An 18,844-nucleotide genomic window follows, 5' to 3' on the forward strand; every position below is an offset into this window, starting at 1 on the left:
AAATAAAAGTGTTGATGAAAAGTTGATGCATAGGAAAGGCCTATCGGCCTAAAAATTACAAAAATTCAACAAAATAATAAAAAAGAAACACACCTTGATCATCACACTTTCATCAAGAACAAATACTATCTTCCCCACAAAACAAAAACTAATAACCTTATCATAACAAACAAATATCACTCGCCCCCACCAAACAAACACCACTCACATGCACCGAAACCTTAAACCTACCTTATCACAAGTAAGGAAAGAACTATATAACACCTCTCAACATAATAAAAATAAAAAAACCCACCAAAACCTTCTTCCAAGGGTGTTTACACTAACAACCTTCTCACAACCAACAATATTTTTATTAAAAAAAAATAAATTTAAATAAAGAAAATGAACTTACACTTTAAACGTTACACTAAATTTAGGGAGCCTCTTGTTGGGTAGGACATGGTCTATCTAGTGAACAGCCGGTACCTACTGTCATTTTATAAACCCTTACCCTAGAAACGTAGGGTTTTGTTTTGATTTCTCAGGTTCTGTGATTGTCTCTGCCATATTCTTCATTCATCTTAATCTTTTGCTTCTCAGACAGTTTACCGGAAAAGATGATGAATGCGGGTAGGACTCTTCGTTTCATTTCGAGCAAGCTCAGTCCTTCTGCTAGCAGCAAAGCGGCGCCCTTTACAACAAGGGCTGGGTCGCCTCAGACTGCCTTCCATGGCAGAGAAACATCCCTCATCGAGTTCCGCGGCACGCGATTTCTTGGAGCGGTTTCTATCCCGCAAGCTCCTGTTCGAGTTCCTCTGAAATATTTTTCTGCTATACCCACTAATTCGTCGATGAGGGATCCTTCTCCCAATTGGAGCAACCGGCCCCCAAAGGAGACGATTCTGCTAGATGGCTGCGATTACGAGCATTGGCTCATTGTTATGGAGCCCCCTGAGGACAACCCCACCAGGGATGAAATTATTGATAGCTATATAAAGACTCTCGCTCAGGTTGTAGGAAGGTGAGGGGAGGGGTTCGAATCCATTCCTGTGTGTTTTTTGGTTTTCTTTTTTTGTTCTTTTACACCTGTTTGATTTTTCTTATTGAGACGTTAGTTGGCTCAGGTTTTTGTATTTGAGGGTTTTGATTAATGAAATGGTTTTGGTTTTCTCTTGATATTTGTAGCGAGGAGGAAGCCAGGATGAAGATTTATTCTGTATCTACAAAACACTACTTTGCATTTGGCTGCCTCGTATCGGAAGAGCTGTCTTACAAGATTAAGCGTATGTAGTAGTTCTCAATCATCTCTATGAATTTTGTAGGCCTATCATAATTTCTTTTCTGATAATGGTATCTGGGGTTTTGCTAAGGTTTTCCTGTAAATTTGCAGCCCTGCCTAATGTACGCTGGGTGCTCCCTGATTCTTACTTGAACCCCCGAAGTAAGGACTATGGAGGTAAGGGTGATTTTTATCTTTTTTATATTTTGTTTTGTAGTTCCAGCGGAGTCTTGTGAGTTGTTTTTCAGGTCGTGGGATGTAATTCATTTGGCAGCCCATTGATTTCCTTAGGTTGAAACATGCATGCTACTTGTCAAGATGCATAGAGACATGTTCCTGATTTATTTACCACCAAGTATAGTTTTTAAAAATAATCTTTATGAAACTGCTACTCTTGTGATATGGGAGCCATTTTCCCAACAATGCGAAATATGCTGGCATGATCAACGATACAAAGAATTTAAAGGAAATATCTATTCACGTGTGAGTGCCAACAATTTGATCTTAAGTTTAGGCTATGGTGAAAGTACTCTATCTATTCACGTGTGAGTGCCAATAATTTGATCTTTAAGTTTAGGCTATGGGGAAAGTACTCTTTTTTCTCGAAAATTCTGCATCGGCAGTTGGTTTGTAATGCATATATTTCTCTATAAAATCTCAGTTAGTTTAGAGATTTTAGTCCCCGTTGATATTTGGTTTGCAAAATCTGTAATCACTTTGGAAATTTCTCTGTTTGGTGGAGATATCTTCGATGTTTTCTTTTTAACATATCTACCTTTTGAAAGTATATGGAGGATTTTTTTTGTTCCTACAATTTTTTTTGGGGCCAGGTCAAACATTTTTTTTTATCTACGAGGTGCAGTGAATTCCAATTCCTTGGGTTGATAAAGCTCACTTTAATGTGGGGCTGTCAAATTCACTTCACTTCCTCTTAGCTATTATGACCTAAAGTTAAACTATGAAGTCGTTGTTTGACTAGACCATTCAACACATTGTTAATTCTTCAACTTCAAGTCTCCTTGTTATCTCCTAATCAATTCTTGTGAAGATATGATCATTTCCTTTCTTACACCTCCACTCTAGTTGAGCACATTCATTGTTAGTTATATCATTTCCATGTTCAACTCTGCTTTGTAGCAATAAATCCCAACCATCTGAGATAAACCCAATTGACTTAATCTTGGCTAATTTGTACACATAATCAAAGCTTTAATTCTAGTGAGTTATAAGGGAATTTTCTATCTCAACCACTAGACCACATTCCATTGAACCACTACATTCAATGCTGTCACTTGACATGCCATTTGCAAAATCATTCCAAAAATGATTTGCAAAAGCTTTCCAAAAATAATTGAACTAATTTGTAATTCTATCTGTTTTATGAAACTAGAAATATGCGAGTTATGTCTCTCGTTTTATTTTTCATGTAAATCACTCTGTAATGTTTCCTAACTTGATATGCTTGAGTAAGTTATATTTCTTAATGGTCTATTTTGTAGTCCACATTGCTCAATGAATTTGTGATCAAGTTCTTTGTACAATAGTTGATGCTTTAATGAGTGCCTAGAGAGTTGAGCTCAACACACATGTACCTTTATTGACTAACCTTACTTTTGTGTAAGCCATGAGAAAATTGTTTTGTTTTGTTTTTGTTAGTGTTGCCATTTTTTCATTAGTTATAGCTTGGTAGAAATTCCTATTATTGCCTATTATATTTTACCCATGAACATATGCACACAAGTTGTGCGAAACATTACGAGTACTCTCACATAATCACCTCATATTCAGATGTCTAAAAATTCTCAAAGTTATTTTCATCTTTAAACTTGGTGTTCTTTTTTCAGAAAATATATTAGTGGTTCAACATCAGAATCACTTTGAATTATTGGATGGAATTATTTTTGCAAGGTCGTACTATTTTCCTTCCTTATTTTTCCCTTATACATGAATATCTTTGTTGATATAAAGGCATTTCATTCATTCATGCTCTTGTAGGCCAGATCATTATTCTTGTGTATGCTACTTAGTAGTTTATTTTCATGTAACTAAGCATCCTACCCTCTAGCATATAGGAAAGGTTAAGATATTCTTCAGGGCTCAAGGCCATTCAATAAAAAAGCTACAACAATATACTACATATGAGCTCAACATGTTACTTGCGAGAATTGAACTTAGGTGAGGATAACAATTGTTCCTCCTAGTCACTTGAGATCAACCCAATTGACAATGCTTGGTCTTCAAATAAGGTCTTCATGCTATGGGCAACCACTTATTCGACTTGTTCAACCATATGTAGTCTGTGAGTGTTTATCACAATCTTGGTCACATCACATTATCCACCCAATTCAAAAATTGGGTTCTAGTATGGTTCCCAACAACTACAAGACAATCATGGTAGGTGATACATTCTATAAACTTTATGCTACGACCCTCGACTTTATGCCTTCAGGGGACCTTGGGAGGGAGAAACTCAACGAGAGGACAGGCTGGATAACAACATGAGTACCAAATCATTGATCACATCCTTACACTCCATCCCATTATTGAGGAGGCACAACCTCACTCTTCAAAAGTTTATTACTGATTTGTGGGCTTTCAAAAAGCTTTTAACTCTGTTCTTTGCAAGGCTTTATTCTAAAGACTCAGAGATATTGGTATCTTTGGTACCTTGTTGACAACTATCATGCGCCTTAACGAGCCTTTGTGATTAGTTCTTGGTCGTCTTCGCACAACAAACAGATTATCAGATTTTATCATGAGTACCATTGGGGTCAAATAATGTTGTCATCTATCCCCCACATTGTTTGATATCTACATTGACAAGGTAGAGTTATTTTTGCATGACATTTAGGAGGGAGATGGATGCCTACTCCATTGTGTTTTGATATATTTCCTACATTTCATTGATGATGTGATCCTTCTAGCCTCATTCTTCAAGGGGTTGCAGAGACAGTGGGATGCCTTGGTCCTCTTTTGTGACCTTTGATAGTTGACAATCAACTTGGGTAAAACCATTTCTTTTTTAGAGGAGAGGAGATTGAGATCACTTGTATGTCCACCTACTTGGGGTACTCTTCACAAGCCCTCCTTTCATTATAATGCACTCTAGCCTCAAGTCATCAAAGGATATGGTTCCCTTTGCTTGCTTAAGAGACTGTTTTTGGAATCACTTCCAAGACATATGGGTTATTGGGTTACTAGAGTTAGATTGGTCTTCAATAGGGAGTAGAGATCATGCTCATTTGTTGCATCATTAGGTGCAAGCAGTTAGACCTCTAGCCCATCATCCTTGCAGAGTTTGGAGCTTATTCCCTTTGGATTGAAAAAATCTTTGGCCTCATCTCACTCTTGCACTGGATTTAGAGTTTTGGTAATACAACAAAGGGGCGGGATCAATAACCTTACTTGGCTTACTTTTCATCGGAACTCATTGTATCCGTGAGTTCTCTAGTCCATTCTCGATTCTAGTATGTTGGTGTCTCACATCTCTTAGCATATGTTGGCATTATGATGGATTGCCTCCACCTTTTCAGATATTCCTTGGATGCACTTGGTCACCTCCTACCTACTTGATAAAAGCTAAACATGGTCATCAAAGAGGACATCTATAAGCAGTTTGTGAGGGTCATTTGGATCAACCCTCAAGGTAGGTTATGTCCAAAGATGGCATTTTATGGTGAACACTTAATGGTTTTGAGATATGGACGTATTATTCAACCCCCTTATACATATTTCCATTGGATGCACACTCCTCTGAGCTCTTCAGATATCCTTGGGCCAATTCAGAGTTGGGTCTCATAGATTACGATTCGAGACTGACAACAAAATCAGCTGCTTGGATAGGATAGGTCAGCTGTGCCATCTCCATGAGATAGAGATTGAAGATCATATAATCTTTTGTTGCCAATTTTATTACGAGATCCAAGGATGATTCCATTATCTTTTTGATGGGATACAAACAATTGGCTGATTCTTTAGGTACCTTGGCCAAAGATGCTTGGCCCTATATGTAGGAGGCTCTTTGTCTTGATGCTTTCATCCTTAAACCATATCCACTTTAGACCTAAGCCTATACTCAATATATTACTTCCTTTTAATGGTGCTTTTGAATTAGAGTACCAAGTAGCCACTGAGGATAGATGATTCCAGATCAATGAAGTCACGGGATCTATCCCTATCCCAGTGAAACCCTAATAGTGCCACTAGACCAGGCCTGGTTCTAATAAACAATATATTTGCATGATATGTTGATCTTATTTTGCGATTCACTAACGAATATGTTTTCATCAAAGTTCTTTTTTCGACAAGCTGCTTTCTTTTATCACGATGATGCAAAAAACACACTTTTCCCTAATATGAGAATATTATAATCGATTTCAATCTTGCATACAATATCAAGGAAGATCCATTTAGTGATGAATTTGTGGGTGGGAAGTATCTATTTCCATCAATGAAGAACAATGAGTCATGGGGCTCTATCCTTGTCTTAGTGAGACCATAGTAGTGCCACCAAACTAAATCTTATTCCAACAGACAATATAGTTGCATGACATGATCTTATTTTGTGATTCACTAACAAATAAGTTCTCATCAAAGTTCTTGTTTGGACAAGATTCTTTCTTTTATCACAATGCAAAAAGCACACCCTTCTGCAATATGAGAATATTATAATCAATTCATGCTTGTGTACAATATCAAGGAAGATCTCTTTAGTGGGGAGGTTGTGGGTGGGAAGTACCTGTTCCATCAATGTTGCTTTTGACTTGCATCTAGCGCCAACCTCTTGAATCAATTGGCTTGAATAGGCAATATGGCACATAAAATATGAACCACTTCTTATAGGATTTCAACCTTGTTTGGGTGATTATCACCAACTTTACTTAAAACCATCAAATACATTGTTGACAATTTCTCATAAAAAAATGTGTGCTTATTGTAAATGTTAGTTATTCATTGCAACTTTTTGTCCAAATTATTTGGATGTTTTGTGTGCTTTTTAACTCGAATTGAACTTTTGAGTTTTTGTAATATGCTTCTAGTTGATTTTGATGGCAAGATAACTTTTTAACTATGATGAAAATAACACAAAAAGCCCAAATTTACTATGAGGAAATATTTTCTAAACATTATAGTAAATGATTACAATTCAAATCAAGAATACCCAAAGGTTATATAAGAAAAAAGGGCATAAACAAAGAGAACTATCAATTGTTACCTACCATTTATCTGAATAAGAACCAATGTTATTAGAACGAGATCGATTTATCCCAAAAATGTGAATGAGATTGGAACTAGAAAAAAAATGTAAAAATTTTGGTATATAAAATTTGTCGATCAAAAAGTACATAAAATATTCAAATTTTGAAGAAAGACATATATTTATATGCATCCATATGAATATGAACCATTATACACTATGAAATTTTCCTCATTTATATAGCAAGTAACAATGCATGTAATCAAAATAGCATTGAGTGAAATACATGTCTAAACCAAAATACATCAACAAAGAGGCTCTGCATGGCCTCTAGAGTAACTAGTCAAGACTCTAGACTTTACAATCGGATTATATGGTACTAGGTAGAATTATTGATTAGACTCGACAATGGGATTTTGGCTTGCTTCCTCTGGCCTTGAAGATAGTGGTACCTGATCCTTTGGTTGTGGAAGTGGGTCCTAGTCCATCCAAGAAGGGTTTTCATTGTCAAATGTTGGTGCATGGCTCTCCACAACCCACACTAATGAGGCATCAAAGTCATCTAAGGCTATGTTGCCTGATACAGGGGTGTTGTTCAACAATTGATTGCGCTTCAACTAAAGGTTGTACTAAACAAAAAGCATACCATTCAACCATTTTCTTTCCAAACTCTTTTTCTTCTTGGTGTGTATAGGCTAAAAAATGCTCCAGTTGCATTCATACCCAGAAGCATTGCATTTTTGGCTCAATATTGAAATTGCAAACTTTTGCAAATTAGGGCATTGGCCATGTAACTGTTCTCACCAATAGGTTGCAGTAAGAGTTGGAGGAAAAATAAAAATAAGTTTTAGCAAATGACTTTGAAACTTTGACTCAACTTCTGCAAGTAATAATATGTTTTGACTTTGACATTTCTTACTTGTGGATTCTTTGATCTACTTTTTGTAGCCATAAACATGCCAAAGGTATTGATACTCATGAATGTAAGAGCTTACTATGTGTCTTATTTGGTATCTTTGGATTAGGGATCATGCACTCAATGTATCTGTGTAATCCATTTTTTTACCTCCCCATTTGCTTTAATATATTTTTAGTTAAATAATGGTACCTTCAAGGTTTAGAAGATAAAAGATATTCATTAATTGAATTTGAATCTCTGGGTAAGCTTGTGTAATGAATACTAGAACTTAAAATCTTTGAAATTACATACCTTGGGTTTATGTAATTGCTAGCTACATGTAAAGATCTACAGAGTTGTTCCATCTATCATTAGTGATTTTCCATAGAGGAAGATACTTCTGTCTTCTATAAGCTTATGTTGACTTTATTGTCTCTTTGGCTTGATCCATGGCCTCATAAATAAAACTCATTGTGGGTTTATCATCATCCACCATTTGCAACACTTTCATAAGAGGTTAATTGAATAATGCTGTCTTTTTCCTTTCTCTTTTCACACTTTGTCAATTGCCTCTTTCCTTTTGGCCTTTTTGCTCCACTCAGATTCATTCCACTCATTACAAGAGAACATCAAGTTGGCCTTTTTTGGAACCATGGATTGTGAGAAAAGAAAGTTTGTTATAACTTGATGTTCGGATAAGTTCTCTACCCTTGGTGTTTTTCCTCATAAGGTTCAAAACCCATGTGTGTTTGTAGATATACTTAGTTATGGATTTTGCTTGGTTCACACACTTCATCCTCTCAATTTTTTGATACCATCAAGCATGAGGTCCAAACAATGGGCTTCACATGGAGTCCAAGAAATGGTTGGGTGTTTTTCCACCAACATCCTTTTTTTTGCAACACAATTGGATGTGTTGCCTTTGATGACCTATACAACATTCCCCACCCCCACCCCCACAACTACTTAATCCAAAATATGAAATTATAATTGTGCATCATTCACTTGATTAGATGCATCCACAAATTTAAGAAACATGATTTCTTTTGGGCAAGCAATTAGGAAATTGATAATGGTGTGAGATCTTATCTAAGTTCATCCATCAAAATGATTGTGCATCTTATTTTAGTCATGTTGAGAGTTATAGTGAGGACAAGAACTTCCTCACATATTCAAATTTCAATGTGAACATGTGGGAAGTAGTTTGAGATATTTTTGAAAAGTAGTTCTAGTTTTGGAAAAAGTATCTATTTTGTAATTCACTTAAATTAAAAAAGTTAGTCTTATATATAACAATCAAGTCTAAAATTTTATTTCCTTCATGACTATATAAAAAATAGATTCTTGGCTAAAAGTAGGTAGAGGCTTCTAATGCACACTTGAGTAGTTGAGCAAATTGAGCGATAGAGAGGGAGAGAGTGCACAACGAGGAAAGAGGTTTTTCCAGTAGCATGCAGTCTCATATAGACATCCATACAATTTTATGAACATTATTTTATGAATCCGTGTAGTAGTATGAAATTTGTACAACAATGTTGTACAACAGTCATGCAACTTGTACAACAATGGTGTACAATAGAGAATTGATGTTGCTATTTTTCATTAGTTGTACCTCTTAAACAACTTGTAGAAGCTCAAATTCAAGGTGAGTGTGAGATCTTCTCTAAGTTCATCCATCAAAATGATTGTGCATCCTATTTTAGTCATGTTGAGAGTTATAGCGCGGACAAGAACTTCCTCACATATTCAAATTTCAATGTGAACATGCAGGAAGTAGTTTGAGATATTTTCGAAAAGTAGCTTTAGTTTTGGAAAAAGTATCTATTTTGTAATTCAATTAAATTAAAAAAGTTAGTCTGATATATAGCAAACAAGTCTAAAATTTTATTTCCTTCATGACTATATTAAAAATAGATTCTTGGCTAAAAGTAGGTAGAGGCTTCTAATGCACACTTGAGTAGTTGAGCAAATTGAGCGATAGAGAGGGAGAGCGTGCACAATGAGGAAAGAGGTTTTTCTAGTAGCATGCAGTCTCATATAGACATCCATACAATTGTATGAACATTATTGTATGAATCCGTGTAGTAGTATGAAATTTGTACAACAGTCATGTAACCGGTACAACAACGACGTACAATAGAGAATTGATGTTGCTATTTTTCAGCAGTTGTACCTTTCAAACAAGTTGTAAAAGCTCAAATTCAAGGTGACTTTGATAATCATGTAGCTTTTTTTTTTTGGGTAGTGTGGAGCTTCTTTCAAACAAATTGTAGAAGCTCAAGTTCAATGTGATTTTGATAATCTTGTTGCTCTATTTTTTTGGGCAGTAACTACCTGCATGTGTGTGAATTAATTTTTATGCATTTGTTTAATTTTTAGCTATTGTGTGATTGATGCTATGGTTTGAAGGTTAATTCAACATTAATTAAATTCAACATTCTACTTTGATTGATATCAGAAAGACATTAGTAGCCTAGTTCTTGAAATTCTCACATGGCATCATAGCTTGATTGATTTAGATTCTTAGGATTTCATGGCAATAAAATATTCCAGGGACAAGTGGTTAGAGAATTTCAAAGTTATATATGATTTGTGTGTTTGTGCAAAAGATCTCAAAGATGGTAGAAATGAGCCTCTAGTTTAAGGACAAATTGGATGGTTCCTTGAAAATGATCTCTAGGATTTTGTCAAGAACATCATGATTCTATTTATGGATCCACGGGACTTGGTAGCTCACAACAAAAAGGAAATGAAGTCTAAGCGAATGATCTTGGATTTTATAAAGGGCCATTTGGTCCCTCATGTATTTAAGGATAATAAGATGAAGGAGATGCTGGATGTCTTGGTTAGTATGATATTGCAAAATAAAGCCAAATATGTAGAGATGACCAAATTAGACACAATCATTGGTCACTCTACGAAAATCACATAGATTCATGATCAACTTGCAGTGGTTGGGAAGAAGGTTGCAAGTGCCGAGCTAGTGAACATGACACTAAATGTTTTCCTAGCTTTTGGGAACCATTTGTCAAAGGGATTTGCGCTCGCAAAACCTTCTTGACTTTGAAAGACTTTGAGATGATTGTATCCAAGAGGAGAGACTCGAATGGAGTCAAAGGCCAGTAATAATGGTAGTGACAAGAACTAGCTCTACTTGGTTAGTTAGATGTGGGTAGAGGTAAAGGACCTAGTAAGGGTAAGGGAAAGAGTGAGGAGTCAACGTCATAGCTAGGCAAAAAGGACTAGAGTAAAATCAAGTACTTTAGTTGTCATAAACATAGTCATTACGCATCACAGTGTTTGAATAAGGAGGATAAAGGGAAACAAAGCATAAGTAGGTACTAGGTAGTAGTCTTTGCAGAAAATCAAATGAATGAGTGTGCTGCCAACTTCAAGAAGGATTTCTTGATTATTTCTTGCCTTTCTACTAGTGTGATTTCAAGGGATGTGTTGTATGTGGAAAATTGGGCATTTTGATGTATGGCATCGACCCAACTGTTGTTTTCTAGTTCGAAGAAACAAGATTCAGGAGTATAGGGTGAGCTTGGTGATGGTTCTAATGCCCAATAAGAGGAGTTGGTACCCCTTTCGACTTTAGTCAGGTACTTCTTTAGATTTTAACGATGTCTTGTTTGTTCCATGTCTTAGGAAGAATTTATGTTTAGTTTAACTCATGGAGGATAAGGGATTTGCAATGGAGTTAAAGAATTGGCAAGTCCTCAGTAGGCCAAAGGATTCTAGCATATATACAACTCAGGTAAGGGGGGTTAGAGAAGCTAATTTGTGTCGGTTGGAGGGTGAACCTATTTGAGCGTTTGGTACATAAATGCAACAACTTGTGTGAGTTGTGGCATAAGAAGAAAGGGCACCTGCTTCATTGGGTGTTGCCTATTTTGAGTGAGTCTTCCAGGGTTCAATACTGAGCAACATGGTGAATGTAGAGGGTGCATGCTTGACAAGGGTTGAAAATGCAACAAGAAAATCTAGTTTCTAATTTTGACTTTGCCTTGGTCAAATTAGATTAAAATTCGAATTTCAATTTCAGCAGAATACTTGGAGGTAGTTCACTGAGGTGACATGGCTTTTATCACTTAGTTAACTCAGTAAATTTGAGTTGGAGACACTTGAGTTCAGTTCTACATGATTGATTGCTAATTTGTAGCAATCTATTTAAGTTAATTTGAGTCATTGTTAGTTTAACTAGTTCTCACTGTCAAAAGAACTAGTGGAGGTCAAGTTGTGGGTGTGTAACTTTTTCAACACTGAGTGATCATCCAGTTAACTGATCAATCAACCCAAAATAAAAGTTACACATAGAGAATTTGAGTTACCCAGTTGAGATTGGAGTTCAAGGGCAGTGTACTATCAGTTGTACTTGTAAACTAATCCAAGTTGTACATGTGGTGCATGCAGTCAGAGGATTTCCCTATGGTAATTGCCCAATTCCTTGGTGCCAAATTCCTAAATAATAGGGACAATTTCCCAAGGGAACAACACAAGGAAATAGGATCTTGGGATGTTGGGCCAGGTTCAGTTAGTTGGGCAAAGAGATAGACTATACTAGTGTAGGGTGTGCTCAGGCTTGAGCAAACATTGTATTTCTTCTCTATTCTCTGATTAATGCAATACAGATAGTAAGGGGTTTTGAGTAGTTGCTTTCCCCTAGATAAATCTCTATGTATGTGTGATGTTTCCTTTTGCATGTCAATGATTCTTGTTTTAGATGGTGAATTAACTTCCACAGATGAGTAGAGTAGCTTCAAGTCTGGTGAATTAGTAAATTTCATGAGCAGTTTTGAATCTACACATTAATTTCTACAACAAGCATGCCAAGGTAGCTTCCCCAGGCAATGAGCATAGGTCTAAGTGGATTCCAGACCTAGTACATTCAGATGTTTATGGTATGATGTCATATGTGTCAATAATAGGGACAATGTATTATGTTTCCTTTATTGATAATTTCTCTCGCAAGACTTTGATCTACTTCTTAAAGACCAAGAATGAGGCCTTTAGCAGGTTTTAGAAGTTCAAAGTTCTAGTTGACACTAGACAACGAAGAAGATCATATTGGACAATGCAAGAGATTGGACCAAGGAGTTTGAGGGTTTTTGCAAGGAGGTGGGGATCAAGAGGTAGTTGATAGTTTTGTACAACCCACAACAAAATGGAGTTGCATAGCAGAACAATTGATTCATTATAGTGGTTGTTAAAGCCATGATATATGTCTAGGACTTGGCGATGTTTCTTTGGGATGAGTTATGCAACACAACAATCTACATCAAGATTCAGTGCCCTTACAAGATCTTTTTGAAGACAAGACACTGATGGAGGCATTCACTAATATGAAGCTAGAATTGAGTCATTTCTACATCTTTGGTTGCGTAATTTATATCCATGTACTGATAGAGAAGAAGACCAAGTTGGAGACCTCCAACATGAAGTGTCCTTTTGTGGGTTACAATGAAACTTCAAAGGCTTACATGGCTTATGTTCCATAGCAGAGGAAGTCAATAGTGAGCCAATATGTAAAGTTTGAGGAAGTCTTTGCAATGAGGAAGTCTTGTGAGCTATTCCAATGATGGATGAGTAGCAACATGCTTTCAGCTTGAGCTAGGGTTACTAGTGATTTCTTGGGCATTACGGGGGAAGACATGAGCCCCTTCTACTTTTGTCAAGAGACCTTAATTCTTCAATTAGATATTGAGGGATGCTTAGGAGCACGTTGAGGCTTCTAGGAGCATTTTCAGAGGTGACAACCTTTGAAGAAGTTTCCATACTATATAGCATTGATGAACAACATTTTAGATTTCAAGCCTTCCTAATTTTTAGGATGTAGTAGACCAATAGGTATGGTGGGATGCCATGGTGGATGAGTACACTTCCATTGTGAAGAATGATGTTTGGGAGATAGTGCCAAGATCGAAAGGGAAGTTTGTTGTGAGTTATAGGTTATACAAGATCAAGAGTGCTGTAGACAGATGACAATATTGAGAAGTTCAAAATGAGGTTTGTAGCAAGAGGGTTTACCCAAAGATAGGGAGTGTTCTATGAGGAGTGTCTTTGGTTTCATATATGGGATGGAGCATACATCAAATGGATGTGAAGACAACTTTACTTAATGGGATCATTGAGGAAGAAGTGTACATAGAGCAAGCTTAGGGATTTGAGGTAAATGGGAATGAGTTCCGTGTGTAGGGTTAAAAAAGCCTTATATGGACTGAAGCGGGGATTAGGGGCATGGTATTCTAGGATTGATGGGTATATATAGCGTATGGGTCTCACCAAAAGCAAAGAAGATTATAAATTATATTATATATTTGTTTTGGTTGATGTACTTATTTTGGTGTTGCTTGTACATGACTTGTTTTTGATAGGTGATGAGAAGTTGATTACATAGTACAAAGTAGACATGGTAGTTTAGTTCGAGATCAAGAATATAGGCTTTATGTATTGTATATTGGGGTTGGACGTTTGGTAGAGACTAGGGGAGTTTTCCCTTGGGAAGGGTAAGTATGTAGTTCAAATCTTAAAGATGTTTTGGATGGAGGATTGCAAACCTATGACCACACCCATGATCATTAATTTCAAGAAGGTGACAATGTAAAATTCAAAGTGAATGGATCCAATTATGTATAGGCACTTGATAGATTTGTAACAACCCCGAAATAACATGATGTAATTAATTAGATTAATCAAACGATTTATAATCAACACGCAATTTATCAACTAGTTAACATTAAATTCCCAAAAAAATGTGAGTAGAGACAACTTACTTGTGGAACGCTAGTTGAATGTTGGTTGAATTCTGCTAACTGCAACAAAGTCTTGGGGACGACTCTCCACCCAACCGTAGGCTCAATTGCACAAAATCTTGCTACAACTGGCCACCCCCGAGCCCTCAATCAACGTACTACTACCAGGGTATCCTTTGTCTCCTAACACTATTCTCCCAGAGAATGGATGATGGAATCATGGAATGATGGAATACCTCTCATCTTCCTCCCCATCTATTAAATAAAGCAAACATTGGAAGGGGAACCACATGCACACACTCCATGTGTCAACATGCAACTTTACTGCTTGTTGTTTTATTTATCTTGTTTTTACTTTTTGATAGCTTTATTGATTTTTACTATTTTTCTGTTTATTCTTATTTATATTTATTTAGAGCATGTAATTAATTTATTTTATTATTATTTATTATTTATTTACTATTACTATTTTTCTTATTTATTGTTTATTATTTATTTAATATTATATTATTTATTATTTATATTATTTATTATTTATTATTAAGGGACATTACATACTTCCCCACTTTAAGGAACTTCGTCCCGAAGTTAAGTTGAATTATTTATTTATTTTGTTATTTATTACTTCATGCAACAGTCCCAACACCCTTTGCTGAACTAGTATAACAAGCAGGCATTGAAAGTTTCACAACACCTGGGAAATCCCAAGGAATATCTGTCCTTTTTCCCACTTTCGGAATCAGGCATAAGCCTCCTAGGGCTTGAAATTCTTGAGTCCGTGACGAGAACTTGATCAAGTATATATCTATTTTTTGGACTTCATTTTGTATTAAGTGACTCCTTGATATCATGAAAATGATGGCCTTTGAAGCTTTGGACCACACAAAGCTACAATGTCTAACTTAGGTTGATAATATGCAGAATTAGTATCATTGAAAGGCATGTCTGCATCATGCCACCATCTAGGAATGCATTTTCAATCAGCCACCTCCATCTTCTTCAATTGGCGTCAAGGGTGGGCTAAGCACTAGAAGTGGTGCTGGGTACAAAGAGAGTCAAGCACTTCTATGTGGCCTCTTCAAATTGAATGAACTAGGGTAAAGAACATGTCCATCTCTATGTTTAATAGGAAAATTGGAGGATCCTTCAAAACTAGGCATTTGATTTTTAAGTTCATTGTTATAGTCATCATCAATTTGATTTCTCTCTATAATATTACTTTTCTTGGCCTTGGCTTTATCTCCTTGGAAGGATTCAACATAACCTTGTATCTCTGCTTTTAGATCAACAAAGACTTTTAGGCGAGGTTCTACTTGTCTTCCTGCATGTGCTAACTGTTGTTTCATCTTATGGATACCCCCTTTTAATTTTTTTCTCACCATAGTCATATATCTTTATCCCCTTGTCATCCAAATGGTAATGAACCCATGCTGGATCCCTTGTCTTTAGGAGCCATGGCAATTTTTACACCAACAAACAAAAATATTCAAATAAAACCTTAGGAGTTCTTAATTATTAGGAAAAAAACAGCAATTGTAAAGAGAAGAAGAAGAGCAGCTTTGACACACTCTTCTACGAATTTGTAAGGCATATGAAAGTAACTCCTAACAGCCCATGAAATTCTGAAAATGACCCCTTCAATCAGCTCCAAAAACTGTGCAAAAACAACCCGAGAATTTTGAAAATAGTCCCTTGAAACAGCTTCAAAACTGCCCAAGAAAATCCATTGAAAACCCTTCAACTCAGCTCTTTAACCAGCTTTGCATCTCCACAGTGTATAATTACATGGTTGGATATGGTTGGATCAGTACATTCATCCAAGTCCTGATGATGAACCACACTTAGTGGTTTGAAAAGCGTTGACAGAAAATTTGAAATATGATTTTTCAGAAGGATTCTCTTGAGTAACTTTGAAACAGTTTTGCAAACAGCTCTCCAAAACTTTTCATGAAACTTAGCTTAAGAATTCCAAATATCTCAAATGAATTGTGTGAGTGAAATAGAGGGGTGGGGGATTGTGACCTTTTTAAATAGCTTTAGTAGGGCCCTAAGGTTAGGTATTTTACTTGCCATTTATTTATTTATTTATAATTTAATTAAATTGATTTTCGGTGGTACCTAGCCATGCTGTACCGTGCTAATTTGGTATAGAACCAAAGCTTAACCAGTCTGAAACGCCGAATTGGACTAGCATGGTGCCAAAACTGGTTGGATCAGCCAATTGCAGTGTGGTTCCAACAACACTGATAAGAACACATACACACCCAAATAATTAACACATACGAAAGAGATCTAGCAAAAGATCCAAAAGCAAAAGAACGCAAGCAAATCCCAGACTTTGGACTTTTGCCTGCTAACCTTTCTTTCCGTGCTTTTCGCAGGAGCTCCCCTAAGGTGCCCAAAGGTAAATCACTATCTCACCTTATTGATCTTGTACAGTAGTCTCACTTTGGAGTTTTGGAACTCTGCAGTTAGTGGCATACACCTGTAGCACCAGTGTAGAGCACTAAACGTCTAATGAAGTCGAACCATGCTTCTCTATCATCTGTAATCTATCTACCTTGTTCTCCAATTGCCACTCTCAATGTTGTCAGAACCAGGTACTTACAGCCTGTGAGATATTTTTGATTAGGCTACATTTCATATAGATGTAACAAATGTTGTCCAAGAATTTAACGGTTTTGCACTTCAACTTCAGTCTGCTATTTTCTTTAAGCATAACCTCTATACAATGAACTAGAGTGGCCATTTTAAACATCTCAACATTAACTTGCATCAACTCGAATCCATTTCTCTTTCTTGCAGAGGAGCCAGTTGAAATCATGTCTAGTCATTGGATTTTGGCTCCTGATTTAACTGCAATTTTATTTATGGGTTTCCAAATCAGAGTTAAATCATATTTAATTCGAGATTAAGTATTGTACGAAATGGACTGATTAATGGAAAATACTTTCATTTTTTAATAGCTTATGTTATTGAATTGCACATCTTGTCTACCTGCTTGACCACAGAGCTCGTTATTGTCGTTAACATTGAAGACACACTACCTTTTTCCCTTGGGCTTTCTTCGATATTTGTAGACTGTTGATATTCTTTACTCAAAACGTGTTCGGAAATTTTTGTTTCACTGTTTGGATGATTTAGTTGGTACTTCTAATTTCTTTTTAAAAAACTGTTTTTAAGATAGTTTGGCTTTTCTTTTATTATTGAATGCAAGTGCCCCTGAAGTTGAATGTGGATCACAAATTCTTTTTTCAGAGTGCATGTTAAAGATTTTGCTGAAAACGTTGTCCCCGTCATATAGGGTTAGCTTTTTTATTGTAAAAGTCGAGTTTTTGTTCTGGGATTGTTGGTTCAGCTTTGAATTTTGTGCCATTGTCTTTGGTGCCACTTTTGGTTTGTTCTGATTTCCTGTGCTTCTGTTTCAGGGGAACCTTTCATTAATGGACAAGCGGTTCCATATGATCCGAAGTACCATGAAGATTGGGTAAGGAACAATGCACGATGCAACGAAAGACGGTCCAATGATAGACCACGAAACTTTGACCGATCAAGGAACTTCGAGAGGCGAAGAGAAATGCAGCAGCAAGCAAGGCAGAATTACCAGCGCCCTCCACCACCCCCCCCTCGAGCAGCAGATAGTACTTTGCCGCCTCCACCATCCCCTCAAGCAGCAGATAGCAATATGCAGCCTCCAAGAAATACCCAGTATTAAGTAAGTTATTCTATTTCCCATTAATTGGAATATTAATTGATTTGAAGTTGTAGACTTATTTCATTTATTGTTGGCATTGCAGGTCGCTGAAAGTAGGCCACTAAGGCCAGGGTGTACCCCTGTGGCATTTTTACAACACATTGACTACACTTATTCATTAACACGTTAGCAGGGGATGCTATGTACTGCATTACTTGCCTTGCAGTAATAGAACATTATTAGAGTTGAATGTTTATGGACGGCACATGGCAAAAATAGCAGAAATAGAATAGGTTTCTAGGCAAGGTGTTCTTGTGTCTAAGGTTGGTTAATCTATAATGTGGTTTTCTATCCCTGATGCAGGACATGCTAAACTATTCCATGTATAATATTCTGGACATTGTTTTGGGCTAACGAATATTTATGTGAATAGTGGTTTAAACAGGAAAGTACTGCCTTTATATATCTGGGCTAAATTGAAAGTTTGCACGCTTTTTGTGACCCACGGTTTGGTTAATATATTTTTCTTATTCGATAATCAAAATTCTATTTGCGTGGTGATAGTTAGCTGTTATAATTAACGCAGAGGTTTTCTCATGTTACTGACGAAATTCGATTGGAAGCAGATTGGTTACAGTGAAGTCTCACACCCCTGTTCTTTCATTAATTTTTTTGGCTAACCAGAGATCTTGTGTGAGTTGGCTTATCTTCTGCAAATGAAAGTCGTTTATTTTTTTTAATCTGATTGACGAGTTGAATCTTACACAATAGAATGTCATATAGATCGGTGAGAAACTTCTAGCTACTTTCTCTCGTTTTGAAAATCATATCTATTATTATGAAGCGGGTCTAACCAAATCTACTATATCAAGTGAAATCTACAACATTGAGTGAATCACAAGGTAGTCAGTAGGATTTTTACATATAATTTACAATACTCATTCTAGTTGGCTTATATTGATATATTGATAAAATGATATATTTCATATTGTGAATGATATGCTTTGATGAGAGCTATAAAATGCAGTGAAGTTGCAAAGTT

The 18,844-nt window shown here is 36.3% G+C and overlaps 1 protein-coding gene across 1 annotated transcript; it reads left to right on the plus strand.

Moving 5' to 3' along the window:
- Positions 1 to 417: 417 nt before the first annotated feature.
- On the plus strand, positions 418 to 18,346 carry LOC149181412 (multiple organellar RNA editing factor 8, chloroplastic/mitochondrial-like). Its single transcript, XM_089416611.1, has 5 exons — positions 418 to 1,003; positions 1,168 to 1,265; positions 1,373 to 1,438; positions 17,537 to 17,823; positions 17,906 to 18,346. The coding sequence occupies exons 1-4, from the start codon at positions 600 to 602 to the stop codon at positions 17,821 to 17,823; spliced, it is 855 nt and encodes a 284-aa protein (XP_089272737.1). The 5' UTR covers positions 418 to 599; the 3' UTR covers positions 17,906 to 18,346.
- Positions 18,347 to 18,844: the final 498 nt, after the last annotated feature.

Source organism: Pinus tabuliformis, chromosome 3_2 (genome assembly GCF_031772625.1).
Source record: "Pinus tabuliformis cultivar Carrire ecotype Pingquan chromosome 3_2, CPIR1, whole genome shotgun sequence".
NCBI classification, from domain to species: Eukaryota; Viridiplantae; Streptophyta; class Pinopsida; order Pinales; family Pinaceae; genus Pinus; species Pinus tabuliformis.

What these genes read in the sequence shown, in the direction of transcription:
- LOC149181412 (XM_089416611.1), top strand. Translation starts at nt 600, where the DNA reads ATGATGAATGCGGGTAGGACTCTTCGTTTCATTTCGAGCAAGCTCAGT. An exon ending in CTCGCTCAGGTTGTAGGAAG is followed by an intron (nt 1,004 to 1,167) that starts GTGAGGGGAGGG and finishes TGATATTTGTAG; the next exon opens with CGAGGAGGAAGCCAGGATGA. An exon ending in CCGAAGTAAGGACTATGGAG is followed by an intron (nt 1,439 to 17,536) that starts GTAAGGGTGATT and finishes CTTCTGTTTCAG; the next exon opens with GGGAACCTTTCATTAATGGA.